General features: G+C 37.4%; 1 protein-coding gene across 1 annotated transcript in view; it reads right to left on the bottom strand.

The window, feature by feature from the left end:
• LOC128696904 (organic cation transporter protein-like) overlaps nucleotides 1–26964 on the bottom strand; it is a 135239-nt gene that overhangs the window by 9308 nt on the left and 98967 nt on the right. The window contains exon 10 of the mRNA XM_070096000.1: nucleotides 5325–5461. Within this exon, the coding sequence (XP_069952101.1) occupies nucleotides 5325–5461 (137 nt within the window). The remainder of the gene's footprint in view (nucleotides 1–5324; nucleotides 5462–26964) is intronic.

Raw genomic sequence — 26964 nt, 5'->3', positions numbered from 1 at the left:
TATATATATATATATATATATATATATATATATATATATATATATATATATATATATATATATATATATATATATTATATATATATATATATATATATATATATATATATATATATATATATATATATATATATATATATATATATATATATATATATATATATATATATATATATATATATATATATATATATGCAAAACAACCACTCTGAAAGAATAGAGAAATTCCAAGCGCTTTCGTGACTACTCACATTATCAAGGAACTATGATAGTGAAGCATCCAAGGAAGCTATATAAGGGGTCGGCCAGCACCTCACTATCAGATCCCACAACGGTTAAACACGTGACGCGCGGCGAGCCAACTTGGATAGGTCCTTTGCAAAACTCACCCCCAAGCTATTTATTTGTCCAGTGTATTATTAAATTCTACCCAAATTCTATTAATTATAAATGGATCTAATTTATATAAACCAAAGGAAATATTCATATTGTTGTCAAAACTGCTTTTTATGAAACAAGATTCAATTATATTCCTGTCGACCATGGACTTGCTTGATACTACTTTCTCAACTTTTTGAAAATCAATTGGATGGTTAAAATCTCTTACATGAATAAATAGAGCATTGGAATCTTGTCCAATTCTAATGCTATATTTATGTTGTTTTAATCTTAGTTCGAGATTTTTACCAGTTTGACCGTAATAAACTTTATCGCAAATTTTACAAGGAATCTTATAGACACATCCATCAGCATTTTGGGGAGAATTCTTAATCAAAAGTTTTTTTACTGTATCAAGATTTTTGAATACAACTTTAATATTAAAGGTCTTAAGAAGAGAAGGCATATCAACCAAGTTTTCATGGTAAGGGAGAACCAACATATTTTTAGTTGAATAAGGCTGGTTGCCCTTTTTTGGATTATAAAAGGTGTTCCTAGCAACTTTAAAAGATTTATCAATTACATTTCTTGGGTATTTTAAATCATTACCTATTTCATAAATTTTGGATATTTCCTCATCTATGAACTCAGGACTACAAATTCGTAAAGCTCTCAAAAACATTGATGAGAAAACAGACAGTTTGACTCTATCTTGATGCGAGGAATAATAGTGGACATAGGAACAGTTATTTGTAGGTTTTCTGTAAATTTTAAATTTGAATTCATTATTACCCTTAATAATTAAAACATCTAGAAAAGGCAATGAGTTATTTTCTTCAAACTCAAACTTCAAACTCAACTTTACTGTTGAGTTTGAAGAAAATAACTCATTGCCTTTTCTAGATGTTTTAATTATTAAGGGTAATAATGAATTCAAATTTAAAATTTACAGAAAACCTACAAATAACTGTTCCTGTGTCCACTATTATTCCTCGCATCAAGATAGAGTCAAACTGTCTGTTTTCTCATCAATGTTTTTGAGAGCTTTACGAATTTGTAGTCCTGAGTTCATAGATGAGGAAATATCCAAAATTTATGAAATAGGTAATGATTTAAAATACCCAAGAAATGTAATTGATAAATCTTTTAAAGTTGCTAGGAACACTTTTAATAATCCAAAAAAGGGCAACCAGCCTTATTCAACTAAAAATATGTTGGTTCTCCCTTACCATGAAAACTTGGTTGATATGCCTTCTCTTCTTAAGACCTTTAATATTAAAGTTGTATTCAAAAATCTTGATACAGTAAAAAAACTTTTGATTAAGAATTCTCCCCAAAATGCTGATGGATGTGTCTATAAGATTCCTTGTAAAATTTGCGATAAAGTTTATTACGGTCAATCTGGTAAAAATCTCGAACTAAGATTAAAACAACATAAATATAGCATTAGAATTGGACAAGATTCCAATGCTCTATTTATTCATGTAAGAGATTTTAACCATCCAATTGATTTTCAAAAAGTTGAGAAAGTAGTATCAAGCAAGTCCATGGTCGACAGGAATATAATTGAATCTTGTTTCATAAAAAGCAGTTTTGACAATAATATGAATATTTCCTTTGGTTTATATAAATTAGATCCATTTATAATTAATAGAATTTGGGTAGAATTTAATAATACACTGGACAAATAAATAGCTTGGGGGTGAGTTTTGCAAAGGACCTATCCAAGTTGGCTCGCCGCGCGTCACGTGTTTAACCGTTGTGGGATCTGATAGTGAGGTGCTGGCCGACCCCTTATATAGCTTCCTTGGATGCTTCACTATCATAGTTCCTTGATAATGTGAGTAGTCACGAAAGCGCTTGGAATTTCTCTATTCTTTCAGAGTGGTTGTTTTGCATATTTTGAAATCACCTGTTTACTGTGATCTTATAAGAGTGTTGGTACTACTATACTTCTTTGCCTGCATAGATAACAGTATTTGCCTCCACATATACCTCAATGCACCACTCACCTTTTTTTTCATCAATTCTATGATTAACCTCATCCTTCATAAATCCATCCACTGACACGTCAACTCCCAAATATCTGAAAATATTCACTTCTTCCATACTCCTCCTTCCCAATTTGATAACCAATTTTTCTTTATCTAAATAATTTGATACCCTCATCACCTTACTCTTTTCTATGTTTACTTTCAACTTTCTACCTTTAAACACACTCCCAAATTCGTCCAAAAACCTTTGCAATTTTTCTTTAGAATCTCCCATAAGCACAGTATCATCAGCAAAAAGTAACTGTGTCACTACCCATTTTGTATTTAATTTCCCATAATATAATCCCACCCCTCTCCCGAACACCCTAGCATTTACTTCTTTTACAACCCCATCTATAAATATATTAAACAACAATGGTGACATTACACATCCCTGTCTAAGACCTACTTTTACCGGGAAGTATTCTCCCTCTCTTCTACACACCCTAACCTGAGCCTCACTATCCTCATAAAAACTCTTTACAGCATTTAATAACTTACCACCTATTCCATATACTTGCAACATCTGCCACTTTGATCCTCTATCCACTCTATCATATACCTTTCCTAAATCCATAAATGCAATAAAAACTTCCCTACTTTTATCTAAATACTGTTCACATATATCCTTCAATGTAAACTCTTGATCTACACATCCCCTACCCACTGTGAAACCTCCTTGCTCATCCATAATCCTACATTCTGTCTTACCTCTAGTTCTTTCAATAATAACCCTACCGTACACTTTTCCTGGTATACTCGATAAACTTCTTCGTCTATAATTTTTACAATATCTTTTATCCTACAATATCTTTTATCATACTATGGAACAATGCTCTTCTCCAGACTGAGGGACTGACCACCTCAAAACTTTAAGGGTGATGGACTGATTACATCGTCTTCAAGTATCTTCTGCTTCTATCAACTTTTCTGTACTCGACTGAAGAAGCCTACTGTGTAGGCGAAACGTTTCGTAATAAAGATACCTAACTGTTGCATATGTGTCTTACCTAACAACCTGTCGGTATTTTATACCATTTTAATGTTCAATCTTTTATCCCCCTTCCCTTTATATAAAGGGAGCATACACGCTCTCCGGCAGTCCCTAGGTACCTTCCCCTCTTTCATACATTTATTAAACAATAACACTAATCACTCCAACACTATGTCCCCCCCTGCTTTTAACATTTCTGTCATGATCCCGTCAGTTCCAGCTGCTTTACCCCCTTTCATTCTACGTAATGCCTCACTACCTCCCCCACAATCACATTCTGCTCTTCTTCACTCCTAAAAGATGGTATACCTCCCTGGCCAGTGCATGACATTACCGCCTCCCTTTCTTCGTCGACATTTAAAAGTTCCTCAAAATATTCTCGCCATCTATATATATATATATATATATATATATATATATATATATATATATATATATATATATATATATATATATATATATATATATATATATATATATATATATATATATATATATATATATATATATATGCAATAAGATCACAGTGAACAGGTGATTTCAAAATATGCAAAACAACCACTCTGAAAGAATAGAGAAATTCCAAGCGCTTTCGTATATATATCATATATAATGTGAGTAGTCACGAAAGCGCTTGGAATTTCTCTATCCTTTCAGAGTGGTTGTTTTGCATATATATATATATATATATATATATATATATATATATATATATATATATATATATATATATATATATATATATATATATATATATATATATATATATATATATATATATATATATATATATATATATATATATATATATATATATATATATATATATATATATATATATATATATATATATATATATATATATCTGAGGTACGTTTATTGTCTTCTCTGAGGATGAGGGTCCCCATTATATATAGGTGGTATATATATGTGTATATATATATATATATATATATATATATATATATATATATATATATATATATATATATATATATATATATATATATATATATATATATATATATGCAAAGCATCGGATGTGATTAAAGTACTGTACATACATGGGCTTTCATGATTTCCCACATCATCAAGGAAATGTAAAAATTATAAAAAGGAAAAAAATCTTTTAACGCTGAGATATCAGCTCACATACATCCTCACACATGATCCAGTTTGATGGTGTTAGGGTTATTATATAAATATAGTGAAAATTATATGTATCATATCACGCATGGCTTAAATTTCTCAGAATTATATCAATTATTAAGTAATGTAATTTCCAAAACCCAGAACTAATATTCATATTAAAATAATTACTGTTTTTTTTTTTAAGGAAACTTGGTTCAGATACATTTTTCTCAACAATGGACCTGCTTGTTACAACTTTCTTGGTAGCTTGAAAATCAATTGTCTGGTTTAAATATTTCAAAAAGAATTCATAAAACATTAGATTCTTGTCCTGTTCTAATGTATGTTTATGTTGTTGTATTCTTAGTTCAATGCTTTTTTTCCAGTTTGATCGTAATAAACTTTGTTGCATTTCCAACAAGGAATCATATGGACACAACCATGTGAATTTTTTTTTTGTATAATTCTCAATCAATTTTTTTTTTATTTTAATAGGAATTTAAAATGCAACTTGGATTGTAAAGTTGTCAAGTGGAGAAGGTATATCAAGATGGTTTTCATGGTAAAGGAGAAACAACAAATTATTCTTCGAATTTTCACAGTTTTAAAGGAATTGTCAATTAAGTATTTTTGGTATATTAGAGCATTAGCTATTTCATAAATCTTCAAAATTTCTTGCATCACTTCCTTTTGCCGGTAATATGGATTAAAAACATATCTTTACTTATTCAGTAATCTCAAAACCTAGTTCTCGTAAGCCAGAATATGAAATATAACATCTCTCTCACCTGCCAAAAGCTTCACTTTCTTGTAGAGTTTGTGGTAATTCACAGCCAACAGTCTCTGGCAGGAAGACAGTAAGACAACCAGAGACTAGTGACAACACACCAAATATAAGTAGTGGTAATGGCTGGTATATATCAGCCTGTGGAAGACGTACAAATATATTATTATTCAATAAGATTATTTCTGACGTGGAAAACATCAATGACTTATAATTAAAACTTCCTAAGCACAATAAAATTAATGCAGTGTACTTTGTGTAAGGTGAATAGTTAAGAGGAAAGAACTTCGAGTACTGTAAAAGTATATATATATATATATATATATATATATATATATATATATATATATATATATATATATATATATATATATATATATATATATATATATATATATATATATAAGGCTGATGCATGCAGGGGATGAGATGAAAAGCTGTAATCCTTCTCCCAATAAGCTGGCTTCCTTGGATCAAACGTGTAGCGCATGCTACACGCCAAGGTATTGTCCAGTGTGGGTAGATTGGTAAAGCACTGCGTACTTTGTCCTAAGGTTCGTAGGTTCGAGTCTCCGTCAGCCAGAGATCAGTGTTTGTGTATATTTCGCATGCTCTCGCGAATTCCTTGCATATATATATATATATATATATATATATATATATATATAATATATATTATATATAATTATATAGATGTCGTGCCGAATAGGCAGAACTTGCGATCTTGGCTTAAATAGCAACGCTCATCTTGCCATATTGGACAAGTGAAAATTTGTGTATGCAATAATTTCGCCAAAAATCATACTGAACCTAACGAAAAAAATATATTTCACTGTATTTGTTTAGTATTAAATTATTGTAAACAAATCTAAAATATATTTAGTTGGGTTAGGCTAAAATAAATTGCGCTTGTTATAATAAGGTTAGGTAAGTTTTCCAAGTTCCTTTTGGTGCAAAATTATAATTTTTACATCAACATTAATGAAAAAAATATATATTTAAACGTATAAGATAAAATTTTAGAAAGGACTTAATTTTAAATGAGTTCTTGCTAATTGACCAGTTTTACATATTCGGCACAACATATATATATATATATATATATATATATATATATATATATATATATATATATATATATATATATATATATATATATATATATATATATATATATATATATATATATATATATACATATATATATATATATATATATATATATATATATATATATATATATATATATATATATATATATATATATATATATATATATATATATATAAGGTAGTAGGTTGGTAGACAGCAACCACCCAGGGAGGTACTACCGTCCTGCCAAGTGAGTGTAAAACGAAAGCCTGTAATTGTTTTACATGATGGTAGGATTGCTGGTGTCTTTTGTCTGTCTCATAAATATGCAAGATTACAGGCATGTCTTGCTACTTCTACTTACACTTAGGTCACACTACACATACATGTACACGTTTATTTATACACACTCATCTGAGTTTTCTTTGATTTTATCTTAATAGTTCTTGGTCTTATTACTTTTCCTTTTATATCCATGGGGAAGTGGAATAAGAATCTTTCCTCCGTAAGCCATGCGTGTTGTAAAAGTCAACTAAAATGCCGGGAACAATGGGCTAGTAACCCCTTTTCATGTAAAGATTACTAAAAAGAATAAGAAGAAGAAAATTGTCAAAGTGGGAAGTCTGAATGTGCGTGGATGTTGTGCAAATGATAAGAAAGAGATGATTGTGGATGTTATGAATGAGAAGAAGCTGGATGTCCTGGCTTTAAGTGAAACAAAGCTGAAGGGGGTGGGAGAGTTTCAGTGGAAAGGAATAAGTGGGATTAGGTCTGGGGCTTCAAATAGATTTAGAGCTAAAGAAGGAGTAGCAATAATGTTGAAGGATAAGCTATGGCAGGAAAAGAGGGACTACAAATACATAAATTCAAGGATTATGTGGAGTAAAATAAAGATTGAATGTGAAAAGTGGGTTATAGTAAGCGTGTATGCACCTGGAGAAGAAAGAAGTGTAGAGGAGAGAGAGACATTCTGGGAAATGTTGAGTGAGTGCGTGGGGAGTTTTGAATCAAGTGTGAGAGTAATGGTGGTTGGGGATTTCAATGCTAAAGTGGGTAAAAATGTTATGGAGGGAGTAGTAGGTAAATTTGGGGTGCCAGGGGTAAATGTAAATGGGGAGCCTTTAATTGAGCTATGTGTAGAAAGAAATTTGGTAATAAGCAATACATATTTTATGAAAAGAGGATAAATAAGTATACAAGGTAATGAAATGAAAGTAATGAAAGTAGTTTGTTAGATTATGTATTGGTGGATAAAAGGTTGATGGGTAGGCTCCAGGATGTACATGTTTATAGAGGGGCAACTGATATGTCAGATCATTATTTAGTTGTAGCTACAGTTAGAGTAAGAGGTAGATGGGAAAAGAGGAAGGTGGCAACAACAAGTAAGAGGGAGGTGAAAGTGTATAAACTAAGGGAGGAGGAAGTTCGGGCGAGATATAAGCGACTATTGGCAGTAAGGTGGGCTAGTGCAAAGATGAGTAGTGGGGGGGTTGAAGAGGGTTGGAATAGTTTTAAAAATGCAGTAATAGAATGTGGGGCAGAAGTTTGTGGTTATAGGAGGGTGGGGGCAGGAGGAAAGAGGAGTGATTGGTGGAATGATGAAGTAAAGGGTGTGATAAAAGAGAAAAAGGTAGCTTACGAGAGGTTTTTACAAAGCAGAAGTGTTATAAGAAGAGCAGAGTATATGGAGAGTAAAAGAAAGGTAAAGAGAGTGGAGAGAGTGCAAAAGGAGAGCAGATGATAGAGTGGGAGAGGCACTGTCAAGAAATTTTAATGAAAATAAGAAAAAAATTTGGAGTGAGTTAAACAAGTTAAGAAAGCCTAGGGAAAGTAGGGGAGAGGGAGGTATTAGGTAGATGGCGAGAATATTTTGAGGAACTTTTAAATGTTGAGGGAGAAAGGGAGGCAGTAATTTCATGCACTGGCCAGGGAGGTATACCATCTTTTAGGAGTGAAGAAGAGCAGAATGTAAGTGTGGTGGAGGTACGTGAGGCATTACGTAGAATGAAAGGGGGTAAAGCAGCTGGAACTGATGGGATCATGACAGAAATGTTAAAAGCAGGGGGGGATATAGTGTTGGAGTGGTTGGTACTTTTGTTTAATAAATGTATGAAAGAGGGGAAGATACCTAGGGATTGGCGGAGAGCATGTATAGTCCCTTTATATAAAGGGAAAGGGGACAAAAGAGATTGTAAAAATTATAGAGGAATAAGTTTACTGAGTATACCAGGAAAAGTATACGGTAGAGTTATAATTGAAAGAATTAGAGGTAAGACAGAATGTAGAATTGCGGATGAGCAAGGAGGCTTCAGAGTGGGTAGGGGATGTGTAGATCAAGTGTTTGCATTGAAGCATATATGTGAACAGTATTTATATAAAGGTAGGGAAGTTTTTATTGTATTTATGGATTTAGAAAAGGCATATGATAGAGTGGATAGAGGAGCAATGTGGCAGATGTTGCTAGTTTATGGAATAGGTGGTAAGTTACTAAATGCTGTAAAGAGCTTTTATGAGGATAGTGAGGCTCAGGTTAGGGTGTGTAGAAGAGAGGGAGAATACTTCCCGGTAAAAGTAGGTCTTAGACAGGGATGTGTAATGTCACCATGGTTGTTTAATATATTTATAGATGGGGTTGTAAAGGAAGTAAATGCTAGGGTGTTCGGGAGAGGGGTGGGATTAAATTATGGGGAATCAAATTCAAAATGGGAATTGACACAGTTACTTTTTGCTGATGATACTGTGCTTATGGGAGATTCTAAAGAAAAATTGCAAAGGTTAGTGGATGAGTTTGAGAATGTGTATAAAGGTAGAAAGTTGAAAGTGAACATAGAAAAGAGTAAGGTGATGAGGGTATCAAATGATTTAGATAAAGAAAAAATGGATATCAAATTGGGGAGGAGGAGTATGGAAGAAGTGAATGTTTTCAGATACTTGGGAGTTGACGTGTCGGCGGATGGATTTATGAAGGATGAGGTTAATCATAGAATTGATGAGGGAAAAAAGGTGAGTGGTGCATTGAGGTATATGTGGAGTCAAAAAACGTTATCTATAGAGGCAAGGAAGGGAATGTATGAAAGTATAGTAGTACCAACACTCTTATATGGATGTGAAGCTTGGGTGGTAAATGCAGCAGCGAGGAGACGGTTGGAGGCAGTGGAGATGTCCTGTCTAAGGGCAATGTGTGGTGTAAATATTATGCAGAAAATTCGGAGTGTGGAAATTAGGAGAAGGTGTGGAGTTAATAAAAGCATTAGTCAGATGCAGAAGAGAGGTTGTTGAGGTGGTTTGGTCATTTAGAGAGAATGGATCAAAGTAGAATGACATGGAAAGCATATAAATCTATAGGGGAAGGAAAGAGGGGTAGGGGTCGTCCTCGAAAGGGTTGGAAAGAGGGGATAAAGGAGGTTTTGTGGGCGAGGGGCTTGGAGACGACCGACTTGTTGAAATATATATGTATATGTATATATATATGTATATGTATATATATATATATATCTGTATATATATATGTATATGTATATATATATATATATATATATATTTTTTTTTTTATTATCACACCGGCCGATTCCCACCAAGGCAGGGTGGCCCGAAAAAGAAAAACTTTCACCACCATTCACTCCATCACTGTCTTGCCAGAAGGGTGCTTTACACTACAGTTTTTAAACTGCAACATTAACACCCCTCCTTCAGAGTGCAGGCACTGTACTTCCCATCTCCAGGACTCAAGTCCGGCCTGCCGGTTTCCCTGAATCCCCTCATAAATGTTACTTTGCTCACACTCCAACAGCACGTCAAGTATTAAAAACCATTTGTCTCCATTCACTCCTATCAAACACGCTCACGCATGCCTGCTGGAAGTCCAAGCCCCTCGCACACAAAACTTCCTTTACCCCCTCCCTCCAACCCTTCCTAGGCCGACCCCTACCCCGCCTTCCTTCCACTACAGACTGATACACTCTTGACGTCATTCTGTTTCGCTCCATTCTCTCTACATGTCCGAACCACCTCAACAACCCTTCCTCAGCCCTCTGGACAACAGTTTTGGTAATCCCGCACCTCCTCCTAACTTCCAAACTACGAATTCTCTGCATTATATTCACACCACACATTGCCCTCAGACATGACATCTCCACTGCCTCCAGCCTTCTCCTAGCTGCAACATTCATCACCCACGCTTCACACCCATATAAGAGCGTTGGTAAAACTATACTCTAATACATTCCCCTCTTTGCCTCCAAGGACAAAGTTCTTTGTCTCCACAGACTCCTAAGTGCACCACTCACTCTTTTTCCCTCATCAATTCTATGATTCACCTCATCTTTCATAGACCCATCCGCTGACACGTCCACTCCCAAATATCTGAATACGTTCACCTCCTCCATACTCTCTCCCTCCAATCTGATATTCAATCTTTCATCACCTAATCTTTTTGTTATCCTCATAACCTTACTCTTTCCTGTATTCACCTTTAATTTTCTTCTTTTGCACACCCTACCAAATTCATCCACCAATCTCTGCAACTTCTCTTCAGAATCTCCCAAGAGCACAGTGTCATCAGCAAAGAGCAGCTGTGACAACTCCCACTTTGTGTGTGATTCTTTATCTTTTAACTCCACGCCTCTTGCCAAGACCCTCGCATTTACTTCTCTTACAACCCCATCTATAAATATATTAAACAACCACGGTGACATCACACATCCTTGTCTAAGGCCTACTTTTACTGGGAAAAAATTTCCCTCTTTCCTACATACTCTAACTTGAGCCTCACTATCCTCGTAAAAACTCTTCACTGCATTCAGTAACCTACCTCCTACACCATACACTTGCAACATCTGCCACATTGCCCCCCTATCCACCCTGTCATACGCCTTTTCCAAATCCATAAATGCCACAAAGACCTCTTTAGCCTTATCTAAATACTGTTCACTTATATGTTTCACTGTAAACACCTGGTCCACACACCCCCTACCTTTCCTAAAGCCTCCTTGTTCATCTGCTATCCTATTCTCCGTCTTACTCTTAATTCTTTCAATTATAACTCTACCATACACTTTACCAGGTACACTCAACAGACTTATCCCCCTATAATTTTTGCACTCTCTTTTATCCCCTTTGCCTTTATACAAAGGAACTATGCATGCTCTCTGCCAATCCCTAGGTACCTTACCCTCTTCCATACATTTATTAAATAATTGCACCAACCACTCCAAAACTATATCCCCACCTGCTTTTAACATTTCTATCTTTATCCCATTAATCCCTGCTGCCTTACCCCCTTTCATTTTACATACTGCCTCACGAACTTCCCCCACACTCACAACTGGCTCTTCCTCACTCCTACAAGATGTTATTCCTCCTTGCCCTATACACGAAATCACATATATATATATATATATATATATATATATATATATATATATATATATATATATATATATATATATATATATATATATATATATATATATATGTCGGGGTTGTAAGAGAAGTAAATGCGAGGGTCTTGGCAAGAGGCGTGGAGTTAAAAGATAAAGAATCACACATAAAGTGGGAGTTGTCTCAGTTGCTCTTTGCTGATGACACTGTGCTCTTGGGAGATTCTGAAGAGAAGTTGGTTATGAGGATAACAAAAAGATTAGGTGATGAAAGATTGGATATCTGATTGGAGGGAGAGAGTATGGAGGAGGTGAGTGTATTCAGATATTTGGGAGTGGACGTGTCAGCGGATGGGTCTATGAAAGATGAGGTTAATCATAGAATTGATGAGGGGAAAAGGGTGAGTGGTGCGCTTAGGAGTCTGTGGAGACAAAGAACTTTGTCCTTGGAGGCAAAGAGGGGAATGTATGAGAGTATAGTTTTACCAACGCTCTTATATGGGTGTGAAGCATGGGTGATGAATGTTGCAGCGAGAAGGCTGGAGGCAGTGGAGATGTCATGTCTGAGAGCAATGTGTGGTGTGAATATAATGCAGAGAATTCGTAGTTTGGAAGTTAGGAGGAGGTGCGGGATTACCAAAACTGTTGTCCAGAGGGCTTAGGAAGGGTTGTTGAGGTGGTTCGAACATGTGGAGAGAATGGAGCGAAACAGAATAACTTCAAGAGTGTATCAGTCTGTAGTGGAAGGAAGGCGGGGTAGGGGTCGGCCTAGGAAAGGTTGGAGGGAGGGGGTAAAGGAGCTTTTGTGTGCGAGGGGCTTGGACTTCCAGCAGGCATGCGTGAGCGTGTTTGATAGGAGTGAATGGAGACAAATGGTTTTTAATACTTGACGTGCTGTTGGAGTGTGAGCAAAGTAACATCTATGAAGGGGTTCAGGGGTCCGACTACATGAAAATAACCGGTTTCCGTGAATCCCTTCACAAGCAGGTTGCAACACTAGGGTTGGAAACAGTAAATGTATAAAAGGCATTCAGCATGAAGTTATAAATAAAGACAATAGAACAGGTCAGCAAACAAAGGGGGACAGCAGAGGGCAGCAAGGGACTAGCTCCCTTAAGGTTTACTATACTAATAGCAGGAGTGTTAGAAATAAGATAGATGAGCTAAGATTAATTGCAAGTGCAGGAAACATAGATATTATTGCTATAACAGAGACCTGGCTCAATCTGAAAGATAGAGAGATGCCCTCTGAATGTCACATACAAGGCTATAAATTATTCCACACTGACAGGGTCAACAGGAAAGGTGGTGGAGTAGCGATGTATGTCAGAGACAATTTAAATTGTTGTGTTAGACAAGATATTAAATTAGAAGCGTCAGCCACTGAATCTGTTTGGTTACAGCTTCTCGAGGGCCGAGAAAAACTAATTTTGGGTGTGATTTACAGGGCCCCAAATCTTGATAGGGAGTGCAGTAAACTTCTATGGGACGAAATTCGTAAGGCATCTACATACGAAAATGTTGTGCTAATGGGAGATTTCAACTATAGACAGATTGACTGGAGCAATTTGACAGGAAATTTAGAGTCGGGTGACTTTCTTGATACGATCCAGGATTGTTTTTTAAAACAGTTTGTGACAGAGCCAACTAGGGGAAATAACCTCCTTGACTTGGTTCTTGCCAGTAGGGAAACACTAATTAATAATCTTGAGGTTAATGATGAGCTTGGGGAGAGTGATCACAAATCACTCAGTTTTAACATATCATGGAATTCCCCTAATAATGGCAATCAAGTCTCCGTCCCTGACTTTCGCTTGGCTGATTTCATAGGACTGAAAAATTACTTAGGTGGGCTGAACTGGAATGACCTGACTAGGGGTCAGGTAGGTGGTGATGGTTGCCGATATGATGCTTTCCAGGGCATAGTTCTAGCTGCTCAGTCAAATTATGTTCCAAATAGGGAAATCAGATCAAACAAAAATGATCCTAAATGGATGAACAATAGATTAAAATATCTGATTGGTCAAAAGAGAGGCATATATAGGCAAATCAAAAGAGGAGAGGGGCAATTAAGAAATCGGTATATTCAGTTAAAGAGAGAAATAAAAAAGGGAATTAGAAAAGCAAATAGAGATTATGAGGTTAAAGTTGCAAGAGAATCGAAGACTAACCCAAAAGGATTCTTTCAGGTATACAGAAGTAAGATCAGGGACAAGATAGGCCCACTCAAAAGTTCCTCGGGTCAGCTCACTGACAGTGATAAGGAAATGTGTAGAATTTTTAACACATACTTCCTCTCAGTTTTTACACAGGAGGATACCAGCGATATTCCAGTAATGATAAATTATGTAGAACAGGACGATAATAAACTGTGCACTATTAGGGTCACAAGTGACATGGTCCTTAGGCAAATAGATAAATTAAAACCTAACAAATCCCCAGGCCCTGATGAACTGTATGCAAGGGTTCTAAAGGAATGTAAAGAGGAGCTTAGCACACCTTTGGCTAATCTTTTCAACATATCACTACAAACTGGCATGGTGCCAGATAAGTGGAAAATGGCAAATGTGATACCTATTTTCAAAACAGGTGACAGGTCCTTAGCTTCGAACTATAGACCAATAAGCCTAACCTCCATAGTGGGAAAATTTATGGAATCAATAATTGCCGAGGCAGTTCGTAGCCACCTTGAAAAGCATAAATTAATCAACGAATCTCAGCATGGTTTTACAAAGGGGCGTTCCTGCCTTACGAATTTATTAACTTTTTTCACTAAGGTATTTGAGGAGGTAGATCATGGTAATGAATATGATATTGTGTATATGGACTTCAGTAAGGCTTTTGACAGGGTCCCACATCAGAGACTATTGAGGAAAATTAAAGCACATGGAATAGGAGGAGAAATTTTTTCCTGGATAGAGGCATGGTTGACAAATAGGCAGCAGAGAGTTTGCATAAATGGGGAGAAATCAGAGTGGGGAAGCGTCACGAGCGGTGTTCCACAGGGGTCAGTGTTGGGCCCCCTGCTGTTCACAATCTACATAAACGACATAGATGAGGGCATAAAGAGCGACATCGGCAAGTTTGCCGATGACACCAAAATAGGCCGTCGAATTCATTCTGACGAGGACATTCGAGCACTCCAGGAAGATTTGAATAGACTGATGCAGTGGTCGGAGAAGTGGCAGATGCAGTTTAATATAGACAAATGCAAAGTTCTAAATGTTGGACAGGACAATAACCATGCCACATATAAACTAAATAATGTAGATCTTAATATTACGGATTGCGAAAAAGATTTAGGAGTTCTGGTTAGCAGTAATCTGAAACCAAGACAACAGTGCATAAGTGTTCGCAATAAAGCTAATAGAATCCTTGGCTTCATATCAAGAAGCATAAATAATAGGAGTCCTCAGGTTGTTCTTCAACTCTATACATCCTTGGTTAGGCCTCATTTAGATTATGCTGCACAGTTTTGGTCACCGTATTACAGAATGGATATAAATTCTCTGGAAAATGTACAAAGGAGGATGACAAAGATGATCCCATGTATCAGAAACCTTCCCTATGAGGATAGACTAAGGGCCCTGAAACTGCACTCTCTAGAAAGACGTAGAATTAGGGGGGATATGATTGAGGTTTATAAGTGGAAGACAGGAATAAATAAAGGGGATGTAAATAGTGTGCTGAAAATATCTAGCCTAGACAGGACTCGCAGCAATGGTTTTAAGTTGGAAAAATTCAGATTCAGGAGGGATATAGGAAAGTACTGGTTTGGTAATAGAGTTGTGGATGAGTGGAACAAACTCCCAAGTACCGTTATAGAGGCCAGAACGTTGTGTAGCTTTAAAAATAGGTTGGATAAATACATGAGTAGATGTGGGTGGGTGTGAGTTGGACCTGATAGCTTGTGCTAACAGGTCGGTTGCCGTGTTCCTCCCTTAAGTCAATGTGACCTGACCTGACTAGGTTGGGTGCATTGGCTTAAGCCGGTAGGGACTTGGACCTGCCTCGCATGGGCCAGTAGGCCTTCTGCAGTGTTCCTTCGTTCTTATGTTCTTATGTTCTTAAATATTACCCTGCTCACACTCCAACAGATCGTTAGGTCCCAAGTGCCATTCATCTCCATTCACTCCTATCTAACACGCTCATGGACGCTTGCTGGAAGTCCAAGCCCCTTGCCCACAAAACCTCCTTTACCCCTTCTCCTTAACCCTTTCGAGGACGACCCCTACCCCGCCTTCCTTCCCCTATAGATTTATATGCTTTCCATGTCGTTCTACTTTGATCCATTCTCTCTAAATGACCAAACCACCTCAACAACCTCTCTTCTGCTTTTATTAACTCCACACCTTTTCCAAATTTCCACACTCCGAATTTTCTGCATAATATTTACACCACACATTGCCCTTAAACAGGACATCTCCATTGCCTCCAACCGTCTCCTCGCTGCTGCATTTACCACCCAAGCTTCGCACTCATATAAGAGTGTTGGTACTACTATACTTTCATACATTCCCTTCTTTGCCTCCATAGATAACGTTTTTGACTCCACATATACCTCAACGCACCACTCACCTTTTTTCACTCATCAATTCTATGATTAACCTCATCCTTCATAAATCCATCCGCCGACACGTCAACTCCCAAGTATCTGAAAACATTCACTTCTTCCATACTCCTCCTCCCCAATTTGATATCCAATTTTTCTTTATCTAAATCATTTGATACCCTCATCACCTTACTCTTTTCTATGTTCACTTTCAACTTTCTACCTTTACACACATTCCCAAACTCATCCACTAGCCTTTGCAATTTTTCTTTAGAATCTCCCATCAGCACAGTATCATCAGCAAAAAGTAACTGTGTCAATTCCCATTTTGAATTTGATTCCCCATAATTTAATCCCACCCCTCTCCCGAACACCCTAGCATTTACTTCCTTTACAACCCCATCTATAAATATATTAAACAACCATGGTGACATTACACATCTCTGTCTAAGACCTACTTTTACCGGGAAGTAGTCTCCCTCTCTTCTACACACCCTAACCTGAGCCTCACTATCCTCATAAAAACTCTTTACAGCATTTAATAACTTACCACCTATTCCATATACTTGCAACATCTTCCACATTGCTCCTCTATCCACTCTATCATATGCCTTTTCTAAATCCATAAATGCAATAAAAACTTCCCTACCTTTATCTAAATACTGTTCACATATATGCTTCAATGTGAACACTTGATCTACACATCCCTACCCACTCTGAAACCTCCTTGCTCATCCGCAATCCTACATTCTGTCTTACCTCTAATTCTTTCAATAATAACTCTACCGTACACTTTTCCTGGTATACTCAGGAAACTTATTCCTCTATAATTTTTACAGTCTCTTTTGTCCCCTTTCCCTTTACATAAAGGGACTATACATGCTCTCCGCCAATCCCTAGGTACCTTCCCCTCTTTCATACATTTATTAAACAATAGTACCAACCACTCCATCACTATATCCCCCCTGCTTTTAACATTTCTGTCATGATCCCATCAGTTCCAACTGCTTTACCCCCTTTCATTCTACGTAATGCCTCAGGTACCTTCCCCACACTTACATTCTGCTCTTCTTCACTCCTAAAAGATGGTATGCCTCCCTGACCAGTGCATGAAATTACTGCCTCCCTTTCTTCTTTAACATTTAAAAGTTCCTCAAAATATTCTCACCATCTACCTAATACCTCCCTCTCCCCTACTTTCCCTAGGCTTTCTTAACTTGTTTAACTCACTCCAAAAATTTTTTTTATTTTTATTAAAATTTCTTGACAGTGCCTCTCTCACTCTATCATCTGCTCTCCTTCTGCACTCTCTCCACTCTCTTTACCTTTCTTTTACTCTCCATGTACTCTGCTCTTCTTATAACGCTTCTGCTTTGTAAAAACCTCTCATAAGCTACCTTTTTCTCTTTTATCACACCCTTTACTTCATCATTCCACCAATCACTCCTCTTTCCTCCTGCCCCCACCCTCCTATAACCACAAACTTCTGCCCCATATTCTAATACTGCATTTTTAAAACTATTCCAACCCTCTTCAACCCCCCCCCCCCACTACTCATCTTTGCACTAGCCCACCTTTCTGCCAATAGTCGCTTATATCTCGCCCGAACTTCCTCCTCCCTTAGTTTATACACTTTCACCTCCCTCTTACTTGCTGTTGCCACCTTCCTCTTTTCCATTCTACCTCTTACTCTAACTGTAGCTACAACTAAATAATGATCCGATATATCAGTTGCCCCTCTATAAATATGTACATCCTGGAGCCTACCCATCAACCTTTTATCCACCAATACATAATCTAATAAACTACTTTCATTACGTGCTACATCATACCTTGTATATTTATTTATCCTCTTTTTCATAAAATATGTATTACTTATTACCAATATATATATATATATATATATATATATATATATATATATATATATATATATATATATATATATATATATATATATATATATATATATATATATATATGTATATATATATATATATATATATATATATATATATATATATATATATATATATATATATATATATATATATATATATATATATATATGTAGGTAGTAGGTTGGTGGACAGCAACCACCCAAGGAAGTACTACCGTCTTGCCAGATGACTGTCAAACAGAAACCTGTAACTGTTTTACATGGTGGTAGGATTACTGGTGTCTTTTTCTGACTCATAAACACGCTAGATAACAGAGGTATCTTGCTACTCCTACTTACAGTTAGGTCACACTTCACAGACACGCACATACACTTATATATACATACATCTAGGCTTCTTTTTTATCTCCTTTTTCTAAATAGCTCTTGTTCTTCTTTATTTCTTCTATTGTCCATGGGGAAGAGGAAAAGAATCTTTCCTCCAAATGCCATGGGTGTCGTATGAGGCGACTAAAATGCCTGTAAATATTTACTAAAAAAGAGAAGAAGAAAAACTTTATAAAACTGGGATGCTTGAATGTGCGTGGATGTAGTGCGGATGACAAGAAACAGATAATTGCTGATGTTATGAATGAAAAGAAGTTGGATCTCCTGGCCCTAAGCGAAACAAAGCTGAAGGGGTTAGGAGAGTTTCGGTGGGGAGAAATAAATAGGATTAAATGTGGAGTATCTGAGAGAGTTAGAGCTATGGAACGGGTAGCAATAATACTGACGGATCAGTTATGGAAGGAGAAAAGAGAATATGAATGTGTAAATTCAAGGATTATGGGGATTAAATTAAAGTTTGGATGCGAAAGTGGGTCATAATAAGCGTTTATGCACCTGGAGAAGAGAGGAATGTAGAGGAGAGAGAGAGAGACCATGGGAGATGTTAAGTGAATGTATAGGAACCTTTGAACCAAGTGAGAGAGTAATTGTGGTAGGGGACCTGAATGCTAAAGTAGGAGAAACTTTTAGGGATGGTGTGGTAGGTCTTGAGGATGTCTCTCCAAGAAAGAACCCGCAGTAGTGGATTTAAATTAGATAAGTTTAGAATTAGAAAGGACATAGGAAAGTATTGGTTTGGAAATAGTGTAGTTGATGAGTGGAACAGTCTACCTAGTTGGGTTATTGAGGCTAAGACTTTGGGTAGTTTCAAATTTAGGTTGGATAAGTACATGAGTGGGAGGGGTTGGATTTGAGTGGGACTTGCACATCAGAGCTTATTTCTTGGGTAGCATTGAAAATTGGGTTGGGCAAATGTTTTGTTAGTGGGATGAATTGTAAAGGACCTGCCTAGTATGGGCCAACAGGCCTGCTGCAGTGTTCCTCCTTTCTTATGTTCTTATGTAAGTTTCGGGTGCCAGGTGTAAATGATAATGGGAGCCCTTTGATTGAACTTTGTATAGAAAAGGGTTTAGTTATAGGTAATACATATTTTAAGAAAAAGAGGATAAATAAGTATACAAGATATGATGTAGGGCGAAATGACAGTAGTTTGTTGGATTATGTATTGGTAGATAAAAGACTGTTGAGTAGACTTCAGGATGTACATGTTTATAGAGGGGCCACAGATGCATCAGATCACTTTTTAGTTGTAGCTACACTGTGAGTAAAAGGTAGATGGGATACAAGGAGAATAGAAGCATCATGTAAGAGAAAGGTGAAGGTTTATAAACCATAAGAGGAGGCAGTTAGGGTAAGATATAAACAACTATTGGAGGATAGATGGGCTAATGAGAGCATAGGCAATGGGGTCGAAGAGGTATAGGGTAGGTTTAAAAATGTAGTGTTAGAGTGTTCAGCAGAAGTTTGTGGCTACAGGAAAGTGGGTGCGGGAGGGAAGAGGAGCGATTGGTGGAATGATGATGTAAAGAGAGTAGTAAGGGAGAAAAAGTTAGCATATGAGAAGTTTTTACAAAGTAGAAGTGATGCAAGGAGAGAAGAGTATATGGAGAAAAAGAGAGAAGTTAAGAGAGTAGTGAAAAGGGAGCAAATGAGAGAGTGGGTGAGATGTTATCAACAAATTTTGTTGAAAATAAGAAAAAGTTTTGGAGTGAGATTAACAAGTTAAGAAAGCCTAGAGAACAAATGGATTTGTCAGTTAAAAATAGGAGAGGAGAGTTATTAAATGGAGAGTTAGTGGTATTGGGAAGATGGAGGGAATATTTTGAGGAATTGTTGAATGTTGATGAAGATAGGGAAACTGTGATTTCGTGTATAGGGCAAGGAGGAATAACATCTTGTAGGAGTGAGGAAGAGCCAGCTGTGAGTGTGGGGGAAGTTTGTGAGGCAGTAGGTAAAATGAGAGGGGATAAGTCAACTGGTATTCGTGGGATAAAGATAAAAATGTTAAAAGCAGGTGGGGATATAGTTTTGGAGTGGATGGTGCTATTATTTAATAAATGTATGGAAGAGGGTAAGGTACCTAGGGATTGAACATCAAAATGGCATACAATACCGACAGGTTGGTAGGTAAGACACATAGGCAACAGTTAGGCAACTTTATTCCGAGACGTTTCGCCTACACAGTAGGCTTCTTCAGTCGAATACAGAAAGTAGGCAGGAACAGTAGAGATGTGAAGACGATGTAATCAGTCCATCACCCTTGAAGTCGTAGAATTTGAGGTTGTCAGTCCGTCGGCCTGGAGAAGTTCAGTTCCATAGTCAGGAACTATCTGAAGATCAAGCGACAGTGCGGAGACTTAAATACTGTCGGAAGGAGAGGTGTGGTAGTAGTGAGAATGTAGCCACTGAGAGGTCAGGTCACTCTCAAATCCAACAGTTCTCACTTGAAAGGATTGTCTAAGGCGTTTTCTGTACCAAGAGGCCAGGTGTTGCAGTGTCTGACAAGATGAACATCAAAATGGCATACAATACCGACAGGTTGGTAGGTAAGACACATAGGCAACGGTTAGAGTAAGACACATGTGCAACATCTGGGTATCTTTATTGTAGACGTTTCGCCATCCAGTGGCTTTATCAATACAAATTCTAGGACATAACTTGAAGACAGTAGAACTATGTACAGAAGATGAGGTAATCAGTCCCTCAACCTAGGAGTAGGTGCGAACAGCACCTACACATAGTTCTACTGTCTTCAAGTTATGTTCTAGAATTTGTATTGATAAAGCCACTGGATGGCGAAACGTCTACAATAAAGATACCCAGATGTTGCACATGTGTCTTACTCTCATCTTGTCGGTATTATATACCATTTCGTACACAGGCAACGGTTAGGCAACTTTGTTCCGAAACGTTTCGCCTACACAGTAGGCTTCTTCAGTCGAATACAGAAAGTAGGCAGGAACAGTACCACACCTCTCCTTCCGACAGTATTTAAGTCTCCGCACTGTCGCTTGATCTTCAGATAGTTCCTGACTATGGAACTGAACTTCTCCAGGCCGAGGGACTGACAACCTCAAATTCTACGACTTCAAGGGTGATGGACTGATTACATCGTCTTCACATCTCTACTGTTCCTGCCTACTTTCTGTATTCGACTGAAGAAGCCTACTGTGTAGGCGAAACGTCTCGGAATAAAGTTGCCTAACTGTTGCCTATGTGTCTTACCTACGTAACTAGGGATTGGCAGAGAGCATGCATAGTTCCTTTGTTTAAAGGGAAAGGGGACAAAAGAGAGTGCAAAAATTATAGGGGAATAAGTCTGTTGAGTATACCTGGTAAAGCGTATGGTAGAGTTATTATTGAAAGAATTAAGAGTAAGACGGAGAATAGGATAGCAGATGGACAAGGAGGCTTTAGGGAAGGTAGGGGGTGTGTGGACCAGGTGTTTACAGTGATACATATAAGTGAACAGTATTTAGATAAGGCTAAAGAGGTTTTTATGGCATTTATGGATTTGGAAAAGGCGTATGACAGGGTGGATAGGGGGGCAATGTGACAGATGATGACTAGAAAGAGACTTCACTCCATGTGAAAGATCTGAAGAAGACTAGAGAGGCTTCACTCCAGGGGAAAGATCAGAAGAAGACTAGAGAGAGGCTTCACTCCAGGGAAGGGTCAGAAGAAGACTAGAAAGAGGCTTCACCCCAGGGAAGGGTCAGAAGAAGACTAGAGAGAGGCTTCACCCCAGGGAAAGAATCAGAAGAAGACTAGAGAGAGGCTTCTCTCCAGGGGAAGGATCAAAAGAAAATTAGGGAGATGCTTCACTCTAGGGGAAGGATAAGAAGAAGACTAGAGAGAGGCCTTACTCCAGGTTAAGATTAATAAGAAGACTATAGAGAGAGGCTTCACTCCAGGGGAAGGATCAGAAGAAGATTAGGGAGAGGCTTCACTCCAGGAGAAGGGTAAGAAGATACTAGAGAGAGGCCTGTCTCCATGGGAAGGATGATAAGAAAACTAGACAGACGCTTTACTCCAGGGGAAGGATCAGAAGAAGACTAGAGAGAGGCTTCACTCCAGGGGAAGGAGCAGAAGAATACAAGAGAGAGAGGCTTCACTCCAGGGGAAGGGTCTGTAGAAGACTAGAGAGAGGCTTCACTCCAGTGGAAGAATCAGAAGAATGCTAGATAGAGGCTTCACTCCAGGGGAAGGATCAGACGAAGACTAGATAGAGGCTTCACTCCTGGGGAAGGATCAGAAGAATACTAGAGAGAGTCTTCACTCCAGGGGAAGGGTCTGTAGAAGACTAGAGAGAGGCTTCTCTCCAGGAGAATGGTCAGAAGAAGACTAGAGAGAGGCTTCACTCCTGGGGAAGGATCATAAGAAGACTAGAGAGAGGGTTCTCCCCAGATTAAGAATCAGGAGAATAGTAGAGAGAAACTTCACTCCAGGGGAAGAATCAGAAGAATAGATAGACGCTTAACTCCAGGGGAAGGATTAGAAGAAGACTAGATAGAAACTTTTCTCCAAAGGAAGGATCAGAAGAAGACTAGTGATAGTCTTCACTCCAGGGGAAGGATCCTAAGAAGACTAGATAGTGGCTTCACTCCAGGGGAAGGATCCTAAGAAGACTAGATAGTGGCTTCACTCCAGGGGAAGGATCCTAAGAAGACTAGATAGTGGCTTCACTCCAGGGAAAGGATCAGAAGAAACCATACCCCCGGCCGGGATTGAACCCGCGGTCATAGAGTCTCAAAACTCCAGCCCGTCGCGTCAGCCACTAGACCAGCGACGGGCTGGAGTTTTGAGACTCTATGACCGCGGGTTCAATCCCGGCCGGGGGTATGGTTTGTTTGCAATCGTGTCATTATGATTTCTTGAGTCATGATCAGAAGAAGACTAGAGAGAGGCTTCACTCCAGGGAAAGGTTCAGAAGAAGACTAGAGAGAGGCTTCACTTCAAGCGAAGCATCAAAAGAAGACTAGAGAGAGGCTTCACTCTAGGGGAAGGATCAGGAGAAGACTAGAGAGAGGTTTCACTTCAGGGAAAGGATCAGAAGATTTTGTAGTGAAATATTTATCAAATGATTTTTTTTAATTATTTTTGCACACCATTATAAGGGTAAATAACCTGCCACTTGCATACCACTTATCATGTGCTATGTATTGCTTACCTCAATAATCATAACAAACATAAAAACATTTTAATGCTCACTTTCTGTGAAAAAAAATAAATCTATGAAAATATTGTTTTAAGTTTATGTTCATACTATTTACATAGCACGTATCATGTACAGTGAATATCACCTTGGAAAATGTATACCCCTGTTTCTCGAATAAAATTGGAAAAGTTTTAAGGACTCAGTGGAAATTAGTCACATTATATTTTATAAGCAGTTCTAGGTAAACCACACATGTTGGTGCTGTTGGTGTGTATGTTAATAATCTTGTAACTGTAACTGTGTGTGTTGTGATGAGTTTGTGTTTAGGGAATAACATTAACAGATTCTCTCCACATGTCAGGTGTATTTTGTTGTTAGTCTTAATAAACGAATCGTTATTGCCAATTAGGACAAGTTCTTCTTCTCCTGGTGACAGGTGTAACTATTTTGTATCTTCTGAGGTGTCAAGCCTCATTTCTGTGGGATGATGGTTGAAAGGAAGTGATTAATATTTTCTCTCTATCGCAAGTGAACGTGCATTTTTGCGGTTAGTCCTAGTAAATGATTTTCAGTGACAATTACGACAGGTGTGTCTTCTGCTGGCATACTAATAACACACTATTTACATTCCCTTTATTTATTTCTGTTTTCCATTTATACACCTCAGTCATATCCCCCCTAATACTACACCTTTCTAGAGAATGAAGAATTAGAGCCCTCAGTCTGTCCTCATAAGGAAGATTTCTAATACACAGGATCAACTTTGTCATCCTCCTCAGTACGTTTTTCAGTGCATTTATATCCATTCTGTAATACGGTGACCAAGACTGTGCAGCATAGTCTAAATGAGGCCTAACCAAAGATAAATAAAGTTGAAGAACAACCTGAGGACTTCTATTATTTATACTTCTTGCTATGATGCCAAGGATTCTGTTGTCTTTATTGGGAACATTTCTGCACTTTTGTCTTTGTTTAAGATTTCTGCTAACCAGAACTCCCAAATCCTTTTCACAATCAGTAATATTAAGACCTTCATTATTTAGTTTATACGTGGCATGATTATTTTCCTTTCTAACATTTAGAACTTTGCATTTGTCAATATTAAACTGCACCTGCCACTTTAATGTTGACAAATGTAAAGTACTAAATGTTGGACAGGAAAATAATCATGCAAACCACTATGTTTATAGTTTATACTTTATCACCTATGAAAGTAAGCTTATTACCATGTTTGTCCTTGGGGGACCTGGAGATGTGTCTTAAGAACCGTGAAAGTAGTCAGAAGCTTCTAGTATGGCACCAGGAACTACTTTATACCAAGAACTACTTTATGGTCAAAAGCCTACCTTTGTAACTAAACCCTCTTCTTGTGCTTTATTTTCATGTTGTCCTATGAACTCCAATTGCATATCATCTCCTCACTGAAAAATGTTCACGAGATTAGTTAAATCTTGTGTTTATGTCCTGTGATACCGATGACATGTAATATTTGATTATTTTATTGTAACATACAATATGTCAGTATGTTTTAAACTCTAATCTGTACTAACTCTCTGCCTTTTTGCTTGACGCTTATAATGGGCTGAAGAATCATCTCTTGTCAATGTCCTGCAATAGTCTACAAGTATTCTTGTGCCATATTTTCCCTGGTACCATTTTTCCATAGTTGAAATATCTTGGTGAAACCTTTCACCATGTTCATCACTACCTGCCCCACAGTTCGCTGGAAAAAAGTCTAAATATGAGTCCAAAAAGTAGATTTTAAGTGACATGTTACATCGTATGTTTTTGTAAGCCTTGATGAGGTTTTCCACCAATTCATCATAGTTGCCTTCCTTTCTGTTTCCGAGAAATCCCTTCGCCACAAACTTGAATGCTTCCCAAGCAGCTTTCTCCTCCCCATGAAGGTCTGATTCAAAGTTACTATCTTTATAGGAAGCTGCTATGATTAGATATGCCTTTTTAACCATAGCAGTTATACGGGGCTTCTGTGATGCAAAGGTCACCTCACCACAAATGTAGCAGAAGTTGTCTGTTCTATTCACATAATTACGAGGCATCTGAAAAATGAAAACAAACAATTAGAAGATAAACAGAAAATTTATTCATTAATTTATCATTATAATTCAGAGTATGACAGCTGAGCAGACGTATTTACATCATTCATTAGGAAAAAAAAATTAATATTATATACCTCACATGCATATCAATAGATTTTTCAGTGAATATTTATTTTAGGTTAAAAAAGTGTTTGGCTAAGAAAATCACCTACCTTTCACCTCAGAATATAAACTTGGACATTACAACCTAGTTCTACGACTGCTGGAATAACAGTGAAGGTCAGTGAGACTGTGACTATGGTAAATAACACACTACCACAAGCCTGTTGGAACCTGTTGTGACACGTAGGTGTATAGTGAAAAGTAGAGCTAACAAACAATTTTTACCATGATATTCGTTATCAATGACCTAAAATTAGTTGGAAGTTGCTACTCTGGTCTGGGAAGCATTTTGGTTGTTGACCAGTGTAATCATTATTTATATTTCATTAACATTCTGTGAGGGAAAACTTGTTCCAATAAATTGAAAAAAAACTCTTTATGGAGGAAATCTTGATACAAGAAAATGGAGCTCTCTTCACAAATATAATTCGAGGAAAAATGGGGAAAAAACGAAAAAATCGAACTCACTGAAAATCTTGTTCCTGCTGATGCAGTCTTGATCCAAGGAAATGAGATTCAGGGACCTCAAGAGCTACTCATAGTGAGATGAAGGGGAGGTCGTCAACAGCTAGTCATAGTGAGATGAGGGGGAGCTCATCAACAGCACGTCATAGTGACACGAGGGTAAGGTCGTCAAAAGCTAGTCATACTGAGATCAGGGGGTCGTCAAAGGCTAGTCATAGTGAGATGAGTGGGAGTTCATTAAAAGCTAGTCATAGTGAGATGAGGGGGTCGTCAAAAGCTAATCAAAATGAGATGAGGAGGGGGGTCGTCAAAAGCCTGTCATAAATGAAGTGGCAGGTCGTCAAAATGCTAGTCATAGTGACATGAGGGAGGTCATCAATAGCTAGTCACAGCAGGTCTAGTAATAGAGAGTTAAAGTATGTTACTCTCATTTTTTTAACTACAGCCTCTCCTCACTTAACGATGGAGATAGGAACTAAGACCCCATCGT

This window comes from Cherax quadricarinatus, chromosome 52 (genome assembly GCF_038502225.1).
Source record: "Cherax quadricarinatus isolate ZL_2023a chromosome 52, ASM3850222v1, whole genome shotgun sequence".
Classification (NCBI taxonomy): Eukaryota; Metazoa; Arthropoda; class Malacostraca; order Decapoda; family Parastacidae; genus Cherax; species Cherax quadricarinatus.
This window is presented reverse-complemented; position numbering and strand designations above follow the sequence as displayed.